General features: G+C 44.3%; 1 protein-coding gene across 2 annotated transcripts in view; it reads right to left on the bottom strand.

Moving 5' to 3' along the window:
• sema7a (semaphorin 7A (JohnMiltonHagen blood group)) overlaps positions 1 to 14,488 on the bottom strand; it is a 69,873-nt gene that overhangs the window by 52,771 nt on the left and 2,614 nt on the right. Inside the window, exons 2-3 of one of the 2 annotated variants that reach the window (XM_071405136.1) lie at positions 8,354 to 8,496; positions 6,451 to 6,492 (exon numbers count right to left, since the gene is read on the bottom strand). In XM_071405136.1, coding sequence (XP_071261237.1) covers positions 6,451 to 6,492; positions 8,354 to 8,496 — 185 coding nt within the window. The remainder of the gene's footprint in view (positions 1 to 6,450; positions 6,493 to 8,353; positions 8,497 to 14,488) is intronic. The other variant, XM_071405137.1, reaches the window with a different exon arrangement.

Genomic DNA, 14,488 nt, shown 5'->3' with positions numbered 1-14,488 from the left:
TGATTCTCATTCTTTCCTGAGCCACCTATTGGCTCAAATGGCTACTTGTCCTGAGGTTGCTGCTATTCACCTCTGTGGAGAATTAAATAGTCATATTGCTGGTTTGGAAGACTGTATTAACGATGCTGATAATGTTCCACCCAGGTCCAATTTAGACATTGTGTTAAACGAGCACATTACTGGAATCCATAAAGTATTCTAAATGCTATACTCTAGAATACCGGACCACTCTGTGTTGAGTCTGACATTTCAGGCTGGGGTTCAATCTTGTCAGAATGTCTGTAATGATATGCCTCAAGGTCAGGCATGCATCAAGCAGACAGAAACCTTGCTGATCACTGTAATGCTCTAATGGAGCAGATCGATCAACCTGAAATACACCAGAACACTCTAGATGGGATTGACTTCTGGTATGACAGATTCTGACAGATATGTGTTACGGGGAAACCTGAAAATAGATCCAGAACAAACCCTTCTGGACTAAAGGAACTACATGCATTATGGTCTCAGATGAGTGAACTACAGGGGGATTAGTCTCCTAACATCCCAGTGAACTACAGGGGGATTAGTCTCCTAACATCCCAGTGAACTATAGGGGGATTAGTATCCTAACATCCCAGTGAACTACAGGGGGATTAGTATCCTAACATCCCAGTGAACTACAGGGGGATTAGTCTCCTAACATCCCAGTGAACTACAGGGGGATTAGTCTCCTAACATCCCAGTGAACTACAGGGGGATTAGTCTCCTAACATCCCAGTGAACTACAGGGGTCTCCTAACATAACAGTGAACTACAGGGGGATTAGTCTCCTAACATCCCAGTGAACTACAGGGGGATTAGTCTCCTAACATCCCAGTGAACTACAGGGGGATTAGTCTCCTAACATCCCAGTGAACTACAGGGGGATTAGTATCCTAACATCCCAGTGAACTACAGGGGGATTAGTCTCCTAACATCCCAGTGAACTACAGGGGGATTAGTCTCCTAACATCCCAGTGAACTACAGGGGGATTAGTCTCCTAACATAACAGTGAACTACAGGGGGATTAGTCTCCTAACATCCCAGTGAACTACAGGGGGATTAGTATCCTAACATCCCAGTGAACTACAGGGGGATTAGTCTCCTAACATCCCAGTGAACTACAGGGGGATTAGTATCCTAACATCCCAGTGAACTACAGGGGGATTAGTCTCCTAACATAACAGTGAACTACAGGGGGATTAGTCTCCTAACATCCCAGTGAACTACAGGGGGATTAGTATCCTAACATCCCAGTGAACTACAGGGGGATTAGTCTCCTAACATCCCAGTGAACTACAGGGGGATTAGTATCCTAACATCCCAGTGAACTATAGGGGGATTAGTATCCTAACATCCCAGTGAACTACAGGGGGATTAGTCTCCTAACATCCCAGTGAACTACAGGGGGATTAGTATCCTAACATCCCAGTGAACTACAGGGGGATTAGTCTCCTAACATCCCAGTGAACTACAGGGGGATTAGTATCCTAACATCCCAGTGAACTACAGGGGGATTAGTATCCTAACATCCCAGTGAACTACAGGGGGATTAGTCTCCTAACATAACAGTGAACTACAGGGGGATTAGTCTCCTAACATCCCAGTGAACTACAGGGGGATTAGTATCCTAACATCCCAGTGAACTACAGGGGGATTAGTCTCCTAACATCCCAGTGAACTACAGGGGGATTAGTATCCTAACATCCCAGTGAACTACAGGGGGATTAGTCTCCTAACATCCCAGTGAACTACAGGGGGATTAGTCTCCTAACATCCCAGTGAACTACAGGGGGATTAGTCTCCTAACATAACAGTGAACTACAGGGGGATTAGTCTCCTAACATCCCAGTGAACTACAGGGGGATTAGTATCCTAACATCCCAGTGAACTACAGGGGGATTAGTCTCCTAACATCCCAGTGAACTACAGGGGGATTAGTCTCCTAACATAACAGTGAACTACAGGGGGATTAGTCTCCTAACATCCCAGTGAACTACAGGGGGATTAGTATCCTAACATCCCAGTGAACTACAGGGGGATTAGTCTCCTAACATCCCAGTGAACTACAGGGGGATTAGTATCCTAACATCCCAGTGAACTATAGGGGGATTAATCTCCTAACATCCCAGTGAACTACAGGGGGATTAGTCTCCTAACATCCCAGTGAACTACAGGGGGATTAGTCTCCTAACATCCCAGTGAACTACAGGGGGATTAGTCTCCTAACATCCCAGTGAACTATAGGGGGATTAGTCTCCTAACATCCCAGTGAACTACAGGGGGATTACTCTCCTAACATCCCAGTGAACTACAGGGGGATTAGTATCCTAACATCCCAGTGAACTACAGGGGGATTAGTATCCTAACATCCCAGTGAACTACAGGGGGATTAGTATCCTAACATCCCAGTGAACTACAGGGGGATTAGTATCCTAACATCCCAGTGAACGACAGGGGTCTCCTAACGTACCAGTGAACTATAGAGGGATTAGTCTCCTAACATCCCAGTGAACTACAGGGGGATTAGTCTCCTAACATCCCAGTGAACTACAGGGGTCTCCTAACATACCAGTGAACTATAGAGGGATTAGTCTCCTAACATCCCAGTGAACTACAGGGGGATTAGTATCCTAACATCCCAGTGAACTATAGAGGGATTAGTCTCCTAACATCCCAGTGAACTACAGGGGGATTAGTATCCTAACATCCCAGTGAACTACAGGGGGATTAGTATCCTAACATCCCAGTGAACTACAGGGGGATTAGTCTCCTAACATCCCAGTGAACTACAGGGGGATTAGTCTCCTAACAGCCCAGTGAACTATAGAGGGATTAGTCTCCTAACATCCCAGTGAACTACAGGGGGATTAGTCTCCTAACATCCCAGTGAACTACAGGGGGATTAGTCTCCTAACATCCCAGTGAACTACAGGGGGATTAGTCTCCTAACATCCCAGTGAACTACAGGGGGATTAGTCTCCTAACAGCCCAGTGAACTATAGAGGGATTAGTCTCCTAACATCCCAGTGAACTATAGGGGGATTAGTCTCCTAACATCCCAGTGAACTACAGGGGGATTAGTCTCCAAACACCCCAGTGAACTACAGGGGGATTAGTCTCCTAACAGCCCAGTGAACTACAGGGGGATTAGTCTCCTAACATCCCAGTGAACTATAGGGGGATTAGTCTCCTAACATCCCAGTGAACTACAGGGGGATTAGCTCTCTATTAGAGCTCTTGTCAGGATATGAGAGGTGGTCTCTCTATGAGACCTCTTGTCAGGATATGAGAGGTGGTCTATTCTCTCTCTCTATGAGACCTCTTGTCAGGATATGAGAGGTGGTCTATTCTCTCTCTCTATGAGACCTCTTGTCAGGATATGAGAGGTGGTCTATTCTCTCTCTCTATGAGACCTCTTGTCAGGATATGAGAGGTGGTCTATTCTCTCTCTCTTCATTTGTCTGGGGGTTTAAAAGGGGAGTCATAAGGTACCCACGACAGGCATATCCATTGTCACCTAGTAGGTGGCCTTCATACGCCCTCCTTTCCAGCATTTCACACAGACGACTATTGTCAAAGATTCTGCTGTCATGGCTGGATCCTGGCCATCTAGCTAGGATGTTGGTGAGCTGACCTTTTGAAATCACAAACAGGCTGCACGTTGATGGAGCAGTAACCTTTCCGATTACAGAATAGTTCTCCGTTCTCACCACCAGGGTTGGGAATAGGAATGTGTGAACAGTCTATTGCCCCTAGTACACCTGGGAATCTAGCTCTCCTGTAAAAATCCAGCTGCTTTTTCCTCTGTAGGGCTGAACCTGATGTACTGACTCTTCAGACCGGCAATATCACTGGACCCTCTGACTACAATCCTGCAGACGGTTGACTTGTGGAGTCCAGAAAGGTCCCCATCCGCCATCTGGAAACATCCAGTTATATAGAACCGTAGGGTCACCAGGAGCTGCAGTAGTGGGAGGTACAGCCTCGTTCCTATCACGCCCATGCTTAATGGTTGGTCCAACCTTTCTGCCCAGTTGCATTACAGAGTCCTTGGAGAAGCGGCCTTTCTCCTTGAAAACTCACCGTTATCATGAAACTCAACAGGATTCAACCGGTCTCTAATTATTCTCTGAGGAACTCTGTCGTTTTGGTCTCTCCACAGTACATTTTATCTGTTAAACCACCTCAAGTGGCAGTTTAGAATTAATCTCCAATCTAAGTAAAACATGTTTTATTGAGCAACAGGCTTAAAATTAATCTAGGTTTAAAGTGAAAACTAAATTTATATTAGAGGAAGGATTTAATTTAACTGGGATTAATTTAAAACTAGGTTTAAAATGTGGTGCAACAAGATGAATAGATAAACCTTGATTTAAACCAGTTTAAGAGGTAATCCATGTTGATGCAACTCACCCACAATGTGGGCTGGGCATCATGCAGACGCACGACATTATAATAACATCAATCAATCATATTAATATGGACAGATACCATTCAAACATGACCATATTAAATAGACAACAGTCACACAGGCACACTTTGCACTCAGCTCCAGGGCTAGTAATGTTGAAGGGTAAATGAGATCAAAGATGAAATATTATTCAGACAGACGGGAGGAAATGGAAAGATGAAATATTATTCAGACAGACGGGGGGAAATGGAAAGATTAAATATTATTCAGACAGACGGGAGGAAATGGAAAGATTAAATATTATTCAGACAGACGGGAGGAAATGGAAAGATTAAATATTATTCAGACAGACGGAGGGAGGGGAAATGGAACCATATCTATTCTCAGTCTGATTAAAAAGAGTTGTGTGTGTATTTCCATGCTTAGTGCTGATCCTCTGACCCAGAGGAAGTCTCTAAATACTTCTAGTAGACACTAATATGAATCAGGCTGTTGTCAACTTTCAATATAAACCTGTCAGTTAATATTGTTTTATTTACAATTTAAATTGTTGATTTATAACCTGTCAGTTTATACAGAATAATACAAATATTCCAAAACATGCATCCAGGTTTGCAACAACGCACTAAAGTTATACTGCAAAAAATGTGGCAAAGCAACTGACTTGTTCTGACTTGAATATAACATTTACATTACATTTAAGTCATTTAGCAGACGCTCTTATCCAGAGCGACTTACAAATTGGTGCAATATAAAGTGTTATGTTTTGGGCAAAATCCATACAACACATTACTGAGTACCACACTCCATATTTTCAAACATAGCCGTGGCTGCATCATGTTATGGGTATGCTTGTAGTCGTTAAGGACTGGGGAGTTTTTCAGGATAAAAAAAGAAATAGAATGGAGCTAAGCACAGGAAAAGTCCTAGAGGAAAACCTGGTTCAGTCTGCTTTCTACCAGACACTGGGAGATGAATTCCCCTTTCAGCAGGAACACAAGGCTAAATCTACACTGGAGTTGCTTACCAAGAAGTCAGTGAATGTTCCTGCATGCCCGAGTTACAGTTTTGACTTAAATCTACTTGAAATTCTATGGCAAGACCTGAAAAGTGTTGTCTAGCAATGATCAACAACCAATTTGACAGAGCTTGAAGAATTTTGAAAAGAATAATGGGCAAATATTGCACAATTCAATCTTAGAGACTTACCCAGAAAGACTCACAGCTGTAATCACTCTTAGAGACTTACCCAGAAAGACTCACAGCTGTAATCACTCTTAGAGACTTACCCAGAAAGACTCACAGCTGTAATCGCTCTTAGAGACTTACCCAGAAAGACTCACAGCTGTAATCACTCTTAGAGACTTACCCAGAAAGACTCACAGCTGTAATGTAAATGTAAATGTAATCACTCTTAGAGACTTACCCAGAAAGACTCACAGCTGTAATCGCTCTTAGAGACTTACCCAGAAAGACTCACAGCTGTAATCACTCTTAGAGACTTACCCAGAAAGACTCACAGCTGTAATCGCTCTTAGAGACTTACCCAGAAAGACTCACAGCTGTAATCGCTCTTAGAGACTTACCCAGAAAGACTCACAGCTGTAATCACTCTTAGAGACTTACCCAGAAAGACTCACAGCTGTAATCGCTCTTAGAGACTTACCCAGAAAGACTCACAGCTGTAATCACTCTTAGAGACTTACCCAGAATGACTCACAGCTGTAATCACTCTTAGAGACTTACCCAGAAAGACTCACAGCTGTAATCGCTGCCAAAGGTGTTTCTACAAAGTATTGACTCAGGGATGTGAATACTTATGAAAAATGTGATATTTCTGTATTTCATTTTCAAAAAACATCTTTTCACTTTGTCAATATGAGGTATAGTGTAGTGTATAGTGTATAGTGTATAGTGTGTATAGTGTGTAGTGTGTATATGGGTGAGAAGAAAATATGGAATAAGTCAAGAGATAGGAATACTTTCTGAAGGCCCTGTATGAGTATTTACTCACCTCTCCACAGGTCTGTCCACCTGTCGTGCCGAGTGGGAACAACTGCAGAACAAAAGACGTGATTGAGAAAACATTCCCCAGTTGTACCTTCCCTGCCTCAGAGCTGTACATGGCTCTGCTTCGTCCGAATCAGGAGCTTTTCATACTGTCAACCCACACATATCCAGGTTATTGCTTTAACTCAAGAGGAATGCATGACTTTCATATCCGTATCCTGATTTTAAGAGCCAACTAACTTGGCCACCGGCGTAAATATTTCAGATAGCAGCGTTTATTCCCTAAATACCAGAAAACACACAGTATTTTCAGCTTGAAAATAAACATTCCTCCTACCGTTGTTAATTTAACTAAACGTGCTTCTGTCTGTGCACGGACTGCTCGTTGGGGTTGCAGGCTGGGTATCTGTAAATATAACTAAACGTGCTTCTGTCTGTTCACGGACTGCTCGTTGGGGTTGCAGGCTGGGTATCTGTAAATATAACTAAACGTGCTTCTGTCTCTGCACGGACTGCTCGTTGGGGTTGCAGGCTGGGTATCTGTAAATATAACTAAACGTGCTTCTGTCTCTGCACGGACTGCTCGTTGGGGTTGCAGGCTGGGTATCTGTAAATATAACTAAACGTGCTTCTGTCTCTGCACGGACTGCTCGTTGGGGTTGCAGGCTGGGTATCTGTAAATATAACTAAACGTGCTTCTGTCTCTGCACGGACTGCTCGTTGGGGTTGCAGGCTGGGTATCTGTAAATATAACTAAACGTGCTTCTGTCTCTGCACGGACTGCTCGTTGGGGTTGCAGGCTGGGTATCTGTAAATATAACTAAACGTGCTTCTGTCTCTGCACGGACTGCTCGTTGGGGTTGCAGGCTGGGTATCTGTAAATATAACTAAACGTGCTTCTGTCTCTGCACGGACTGCTCGTTGGGGTTGCAGGCTGGGTATCTGTAAATATAACTAAACGTGCTTCTGTCTCTGCACGGACTGCTCGTTGGGGTTGCAGGCTGGGTATCTGTAAATATAACTAAACGTGCTTCTGTCTCTGCACGGACTGCTCGTTGGGGTTGCAGGCTGGGTATCTGTAAATATAACTAAACGTGCTTCTGTCTCTGCACGGACTGCTCGTTGGGGTTGCAGGCTGGGTATCTGTAAATATAACTAAACGTGCTTCTGTCTCTGCACGGACTGCTCGTTGGGGTTGCAGGCTGGGTATCTGTAAATATAACTAAACGTGCTTCTGTCTCTGCACGGACTGCTCGTTGGGGTTGCAGGCTGGGTATCTGTAAATATAACTAAACGTGCTTCTGTCTCTGCACGGACTGCTCGTTGGGGTTGCAGGCTGGGTATCTGTAAATATAACTAAACGTGCTTCTGTCTCTGCACGGACTGCTCGTTGGGGTTGCAGGCTGGGTATCTGTAAATATAACTAAACGTGCTTCTGTCTCTGCACGGACTGCTCGTTGGGGTTGCAGGCTGGGTATCTGTAAATATAACTAAACGTGCTTCTGTCTCTGCACGGACTGCTCGTTGGGGTTGCAGGCTGGGTATCTGTAAAGCACTTACAACTGCTGATGTAAAAAAGGGCTTTATAAAGTCAATTTTTTAGTGAAATTTGATTGAAACTGAAACCTATGTGATGAGAGGCTTATCCTGACTGTGTTCAGTTTAATAGCATACATTAGCTTGTTCCAGCCTGGATATCATCGACATTGTTTGAATTCATGGCTGACATGGCTATTGTCCGGAATGCCACGTCCTTCAGCCAATAATAGCTCTGAAATGTCTACTGTTGAGATGTAGCCTGCTGTGGCATTGACGTTATAATTAAATGTCTGGCTTTTGTAGCAAACACAAATGGCTATTATACATCTCAAAGGGTAGGAAAGGGAACAGTGACTGTGTGTACCAACCTCTATGATTCGACGGTACTCCACATCAATCTGAAAGACAAAGTCTGTGCCTCCAACATACAGCTCATCACCATCTTCTGGGTGGAAGAAGAAGACGGTGTGGTTCTGAGTGATGTTATAATCCAGCCTGTCTCCTAGTTTGTCTGGGGAGGGAGGAATGGAAACGTTATGGAGCTGAATGGAGGTACAGTCATAGAAAGAATAAGCCGCATTAGCTATTATTTACAATTGGTAATTATATTTTTCTGGGTACAATAGAAGGCTTCAGAAAACAAAATGGCGACAAAGCAAGAATGTACATTTGAAGAAATGAAAAAGAACAAAACTTTTGTCCATAATATTTTGTGGGTAGATGTCTATATGTAACAGTATAACTTTAGTACGTCCCAAAGCCCCGACCCGGGCGCGAACCAGGGACCCTCTGCACACATCAACAACAGTCACCCACGAAGCGTCGTTACCCATCGCTCCACAAAAGCCGCGGCCCTTGCAGAGCAAGGGGCAACACTACTTCTAGGTTTCAGAGCGAGTGACGTAACTGATTGAAACGCTACAGTAGCGCTCCACAGACAATACTGTTTCTTTACGTCCGTGTGGCACTATTCATTTCACACACATATGATGGAAGGCATCATGTAGACCTTACGCAGTCATCCCACGCAGTGTGACATTCTGTTGAATTATCTTATTAGGCTAGGCTAATTCCTTCCATTTAGGTTAGGCTAATTCCTTTCCATTTAGGGCTAGGCCAATTCCTTTCCATTTAGGGTTAGGCTAATTCCTTTCCATTTGGGGTTAGGCTAATTCCTTTCCATTTGGGGCTAGGCTAATTCCTTTCCATTTGGGGTTAGGCTAATTCCTTTCCATTTAGGGTTAGGCTAAATCTTTCCATTTAGGGTTAGGCTAATTCCTTTCCATTTAGGGTTAGGCTAACTCCTTTCCATTTAGGGTTAGGCTAACTCCTTTCCATTTGGGGTTAGGCTAATTCCTTTCCATTTGGGGTTAGGCTAATTCCTTTCCATTTAGGGTTAGGCTAATTCCTTTCCATTTAGGGTTAGGCTAATTCCTTTCCATTTAGGGTTAGGCTAATTCCTTTCCATTTAGGGTTAGGCTAATTCCTTTCCATTTAGGGTTAGGCTAAATCTTTCCATTTAGGGTTAGGCTAATTCCTTTCCATTTAGGGTTAGGCTAATTCCTTTCCATTTAGGGTTAGGCTAATTCCTTTCCATTTGGGGTTAGGCTAATTCCTTTCCATTTGGGGTTAGGCTAATTCCTTTCCATTTAGGGTTAGGCTAATTCCTTTCCATTTGGGGTTAGGCTAATTCCTTTCCATTTAGGGTTAGGCTAAATCTTTCCATTTAGGGTTAGGCTAATTCCTTTCCATTTAGGGTTAGGCTAATTCCTTTCCATTTAGGGTTAGGCTAAATCTTTCCATTTAGGTTAGGCTAATTCCTTTCCATTTAGGGTTAGGCTAATTCCTTTCCATTTGGGGTTAGGCTAATTCCTTTCCATTTAGGGTTAGGCTAAATCTTTCCATTTAGGTTAGGCTAATTCCTTTCCATTTAGGGTTAGGCTAAATCCTTTCCATTTAGGGTTAGGCTAAATCTTTCCATTTAGGGTTAGGCTAATTGTTTCCATTTGGGGTTAGGCTAATTCCTTTCCATTTAGGGTTAGGCTAAATTCCTTCCATTTGGGGTTAGGCTAACTCTTTTCCATTTAGGGTTAGGCTAATTCCTTTCCATTTAGGGCTAGGCTAATTCCTTTCCATTTAGGGCTAGGCTAATTCTTTTCCATTTAGGGTTAGGCTAATTCCTTTCCATTTAGGGTTAGGCTAATTCCTTTCCATTTAGGGTTAGGCTAATTCCTTTCCATTTAGGGTTAGGCTAATTCCTTTCCATTTGGGGTTCGGCTAATTCCTTTCCATTTAGGGTTAGGCTAATTCCTTTCCATTTAGGGTTAGGCTAATTCTTTCCATTTAGGGCTAGGCTAATTCCTTTCCATTTAGGGCTAGGCTAATTCCTTTCCATTTGGGGTTAGGCTAATTCCTTCCATTTAGGGCTAGGCTAATTCCTTTACATTTAGGGTTAGGCTAATTCCTTTCCATTTAGGGTTAGGCTAATTCTTTCCATTTAGGGCTAGGCTAATTCCTTTCCATTTAGGGCTAGGCTAATTCCTTTCCATTTGGGGTTTGGCTAATTCCTTCCATTTAGGGTTAGGCTAATTCTTTTCCATTTAGGGTTAGGCTAATTCTTTCTTTGAAAGAAACGGGCCATTGAATGACATAAGGTTAAAGTCCTCATGTGAAGTTATTGTAATTTCATGTCACCAAGTAGAATAAAGTAGCCCTGAGCTATATCATTATGTGGCCCTGGGCTATATCATTCTGCAGCCCTGTGCTGTATCATTCTGTAGCCCTGTGCTATATCATTCTGTAGTCCTGGGCTATATCATTCTGTAGCCCTGAGCTATATCATTCTGTAGCCCTGGGCTATATCATTCTACAGTCCTGGCTATATCATTCTGTAGTCCTGGGCTATATCATTCTGTAGTCCTGAGCTATATCATTCTGTAGCCCTGGGCTATATCATTCTGTAGTCCTGAGCTATATAATTCTGTAGCCCTGTGCTATATCATTCTGTAGTCCTGGGCTATATCATTCTGTAGTCCTGGGCTATATCATTCTGTAGCCCTGTGCTATATCATTCTGTAGCCCTGAGCTATATCATTCTGTAGCCCTGAGCTATATCATTCTGTAGCCCTGGGCTATATTATTCTGTAGTCCTGGGCTATATCATTCTGTAGTCCTGTGCTATATCATTCTGTAGCCCTGTGCTATATCATTCTGTAGTCCTGTGCTATATCATTCTGTAGTCCTGTGCTATATCATTCTGTAATGTTGTGTCTCTGGGTGGTCGTTCTAATGCTGTCTCTCTGGATGGTCGTTCTAATGCTGTCTCTCTGGGTGGTAGTTCTAATGCTGTGTCTCTGGGTGGTCGTTCTAATGCTGTCTCTCTGGGTGGTCGTTCTAATGCTGTCTCTGGGTGGTAGTTCTAATGCTGTCTTTCTGGGTGGCTGTTCTAATGCTGTCTCTCTGGGTGGTCGTTCTAATGCTGTCTCTCTGGGTGGTCGTTCTAATGCTGTCTCTCTGGGTGGTCGTTCTAATGCTGTCTCTCTGGGTGGTCGTTATAATGCTGTCTCTCTGGGTGGTCGTTCTAATGCTGTCTCTCTGGGTGGCTGTTCTAATGCTGTCTCTCTGGGTGGTCGTTCTAATGCTGTCTCTCTGGGTGGTCGTTCTAATGCTGTCTCTCTGGGTGGTAGTTCTAATGCTGTCTCTCTGGGTGGTCGTTCTAATGCTGTCTCTCTGGGTGGCTGTTCTAATGCTGTCTCTCTGGGTGGTCGTTCTAATGCTGTCTCTCTGGGTGGCTGTTCTAATGCTGTCTCTCTGGGTGGTCGTTCTAATGCTGTCTCTCTGGGTGGTCGTTCTAATGCTGTCTCTCTGGGTGGTAGTTCTAATGCTGTCTCTCTGGGTGGTAGTTCTAATGCTGTCTCTCTGGGTGGCTGTTCTAATGCTGTCTCTCTGGGTGGTCGTTCTAATGCTGTCTCTCTGGGTGGTAGTTCTAATGCTGTCTCTCTGGGTGGTCGTTCTAATGCTGTCTCTCTGGGTGGTAGTTCTAATGCTGTCTCTCTGGGTGGTCGTTCTAATGCTGTCTCTCTGGGTGGTCGTTCTAATGCTGTCTCTCTGGGTGGTCGTTCTAATGCTGTCTCTCTGGGTGGTAGTTCTAATGCTGTCTCTCTGGGTGGTCGTTCTAATGCTGTCTCTCTGGGTGGTCGTTCTAATGCTGTCTCTCTGGGTGGTCGTTCTAATGCTGTCTCTCTGGGTGGTCGTTCTAATGCTGTCTCTCTGGGTGGTCGTTCTAATGCTGTCTCTCTGGGTGGTCGTTCTAATGCTGTCTCTCTGGGTGGTAGTTCTAATGCTGTCTTTCTGGGTGGCTGTTCTAATGCTGTCTCTCTGGGTGGTCGTTCTAATGCTGTCTCTCTGGGTGGTCGTTCTAATGCTGTCTCTCTGGGTAGTCGTTCTAATGCTGTGTCTCTGGGTGGTCGTTCTAATGCTGTCTCTCTGGGTGGTCGTTCTAATGCTGTCTCTCTGGGTGGTCGTTCTAATGCTGTCTCTCTGCATTGAGTATCACCAGCACACAGACAAGACTCTGCAGAGTTCACTGACTGTTATGTGATACGGTTAGAAAAACATCCCTAACTTCTTATAAACAGGTTGGGGCACTAAAATAGGCTACATGTTTACACTGAGTGCACCAAACATTAGGAGCACCTATTGTCCTCAGAACAGCCTCAATTCGTCAGGTCATGAACTCTACAAGGTGTTGAAAGCGTTCCACAGGGACGCGGGCACATGGGAAACTGTTGAGTGTGAAAAACCCAGACGCATTGTAGTTCTTGACACACTCAAACCGGTTCGCCTAGCAACTACTACCGTACCCAGGTCAAAGGAACTTAAATCTTTTGTCTTGCCCATTCTGAATGGGCACCTTTACAGTAGTGCTGCCTTTGACACCATCGATCACCACATTCTTTTGGAGAGATTGGAAACCCAAATTGGTCTACACGGACAAGTTCTGGCCTGGTTTAGATCTTATCTGTCGGAAAGATTTGTCTCTGTGGATGGTTTGTTTCCTGACAAATCAACTGTACATTTCGGTGTTCCTCAAGGTTCAGTTTTTTATGTTTTCGATATATATTTTACCTCTTGGTGATGTCATTCGGAAACATGTTAACTTTCACAGCTATATGGACGACACACAGCTGTACAATTCGATGAAACATGGTGAAGCCCCAAACTTGCCCTCCCTGGAAGCCTGTGTTTTCAGACATAAGGAAGTGGATGGCGGCAAATGTTCTACTTTTAAACTCGGACAAAACAGAGATGCTTGTTCTAGGTCCCAAGAAACAAAGAGATCTACTGTTGGATCTGACAATTAATCATGATGGTTGTACAGTCGTGTCAAATAAAACTGTGATGGACCTCGGCGTTACTCTGGACCCTGATCTCTGTTTTGACGAACATATCAAGACTGTTTCATGGACAGTGTTTTTCCATCGTAACATGGAAAAAATCTGAAACTTTCTGTCCAAAAATGATGCTGAAAAATTTATCCATGCTTTTGTCACTTCTAGATTAGACTACTGCAATGTTCTACTTTCCAGCTACCCGGATAAAGCACTAAATAAACTTCAGTTAGTGCTAAACACGGCTGCTAGAAACTTGACTAGATCCCAAAAATTTGATCATATTACTCCAGTGCTAGCCTCTCCACACTGGCTTCCTGTTAAGGCTAGGGCTGATTTCAAGGTTTTCCTGCTAACCTACAAAGCATTGCATGGGCTTGCTCCTACCTATCTCTCTGGTTTGGTCCTGCCGTACATACCTACACATACGCTACGGTCACAAGACGCAGGCCTCCTTACTGTCCCTAGAATTTCTAAGCAAACAGCTGGAGGCAGGGCTTTCTCCTATAGAGCTCAATTTTTATGGAATGGTCTGCCTATCCATGTGAGAGACGCAGACTCGGTCTCGACCTTTAAGTCTTTATTGAAGACTCATCTCTTCAGTAGGTCCTATGATTGCGTGTAGTCTGGCCCAGGGGTGTGAAGGTGAACGGAAAGGCATTGGAGCAACGATCCGCTCTTGCTGTCTCCGCCTGGCTGGTTCCCCTCGCTCCACTGGGATTCTCTGCTTCTAACCCTATGACAGGGGCTGAGTCACTGGCTTACTGGTGCTCTTTCATGCCGTCCCTAGGTGGGGTGCGTCACTTGAGTGGGTTGAGTCACTGATGTGATATTCCTGTCCGGGTTGGCGCCCCTCTTGGGTTCGTGTGGTTGGGGAGATCTTTGTGGGCTATACTCAGCCTTGTCTCAGGGCAGTAAATTGGTGGTTTGAAGCTATCCCTCTAGTGGTGTTGGGGCTGTGCTTTGGCAAAGTGGGTGGGGTTATATCCAGCCTGTTTGGCCCTGTCCGGGGGTATCACCGGACGGGGCCACAGTGTCTCCCAACCCCTGCTGCAAAAGTTTATGTGTCGGGGGGCGAGGGTCAGTTTGTCATATCTGGAGTATTTATCCTGT

This window comes from Salvelinus alpinus, chromosome 6, assembly GCF_045679555.1.
Source record: "Salvelinus alpinus chromosome 6, SLU_Salpinus.1, whole genome shotgun sequence".
Lineage (NCBI taxonomy): Eukaryota > Metazoa > Chordata > Actinopteri > Salmoniformes > Salmonidae > Salvelinus > Salvelinus alpinus.
The sequence above is the reverse complement of the archived record's forward strand: the minus strand, read 5'-3'. Positions and strand labels throughout refer to the sequence as shown.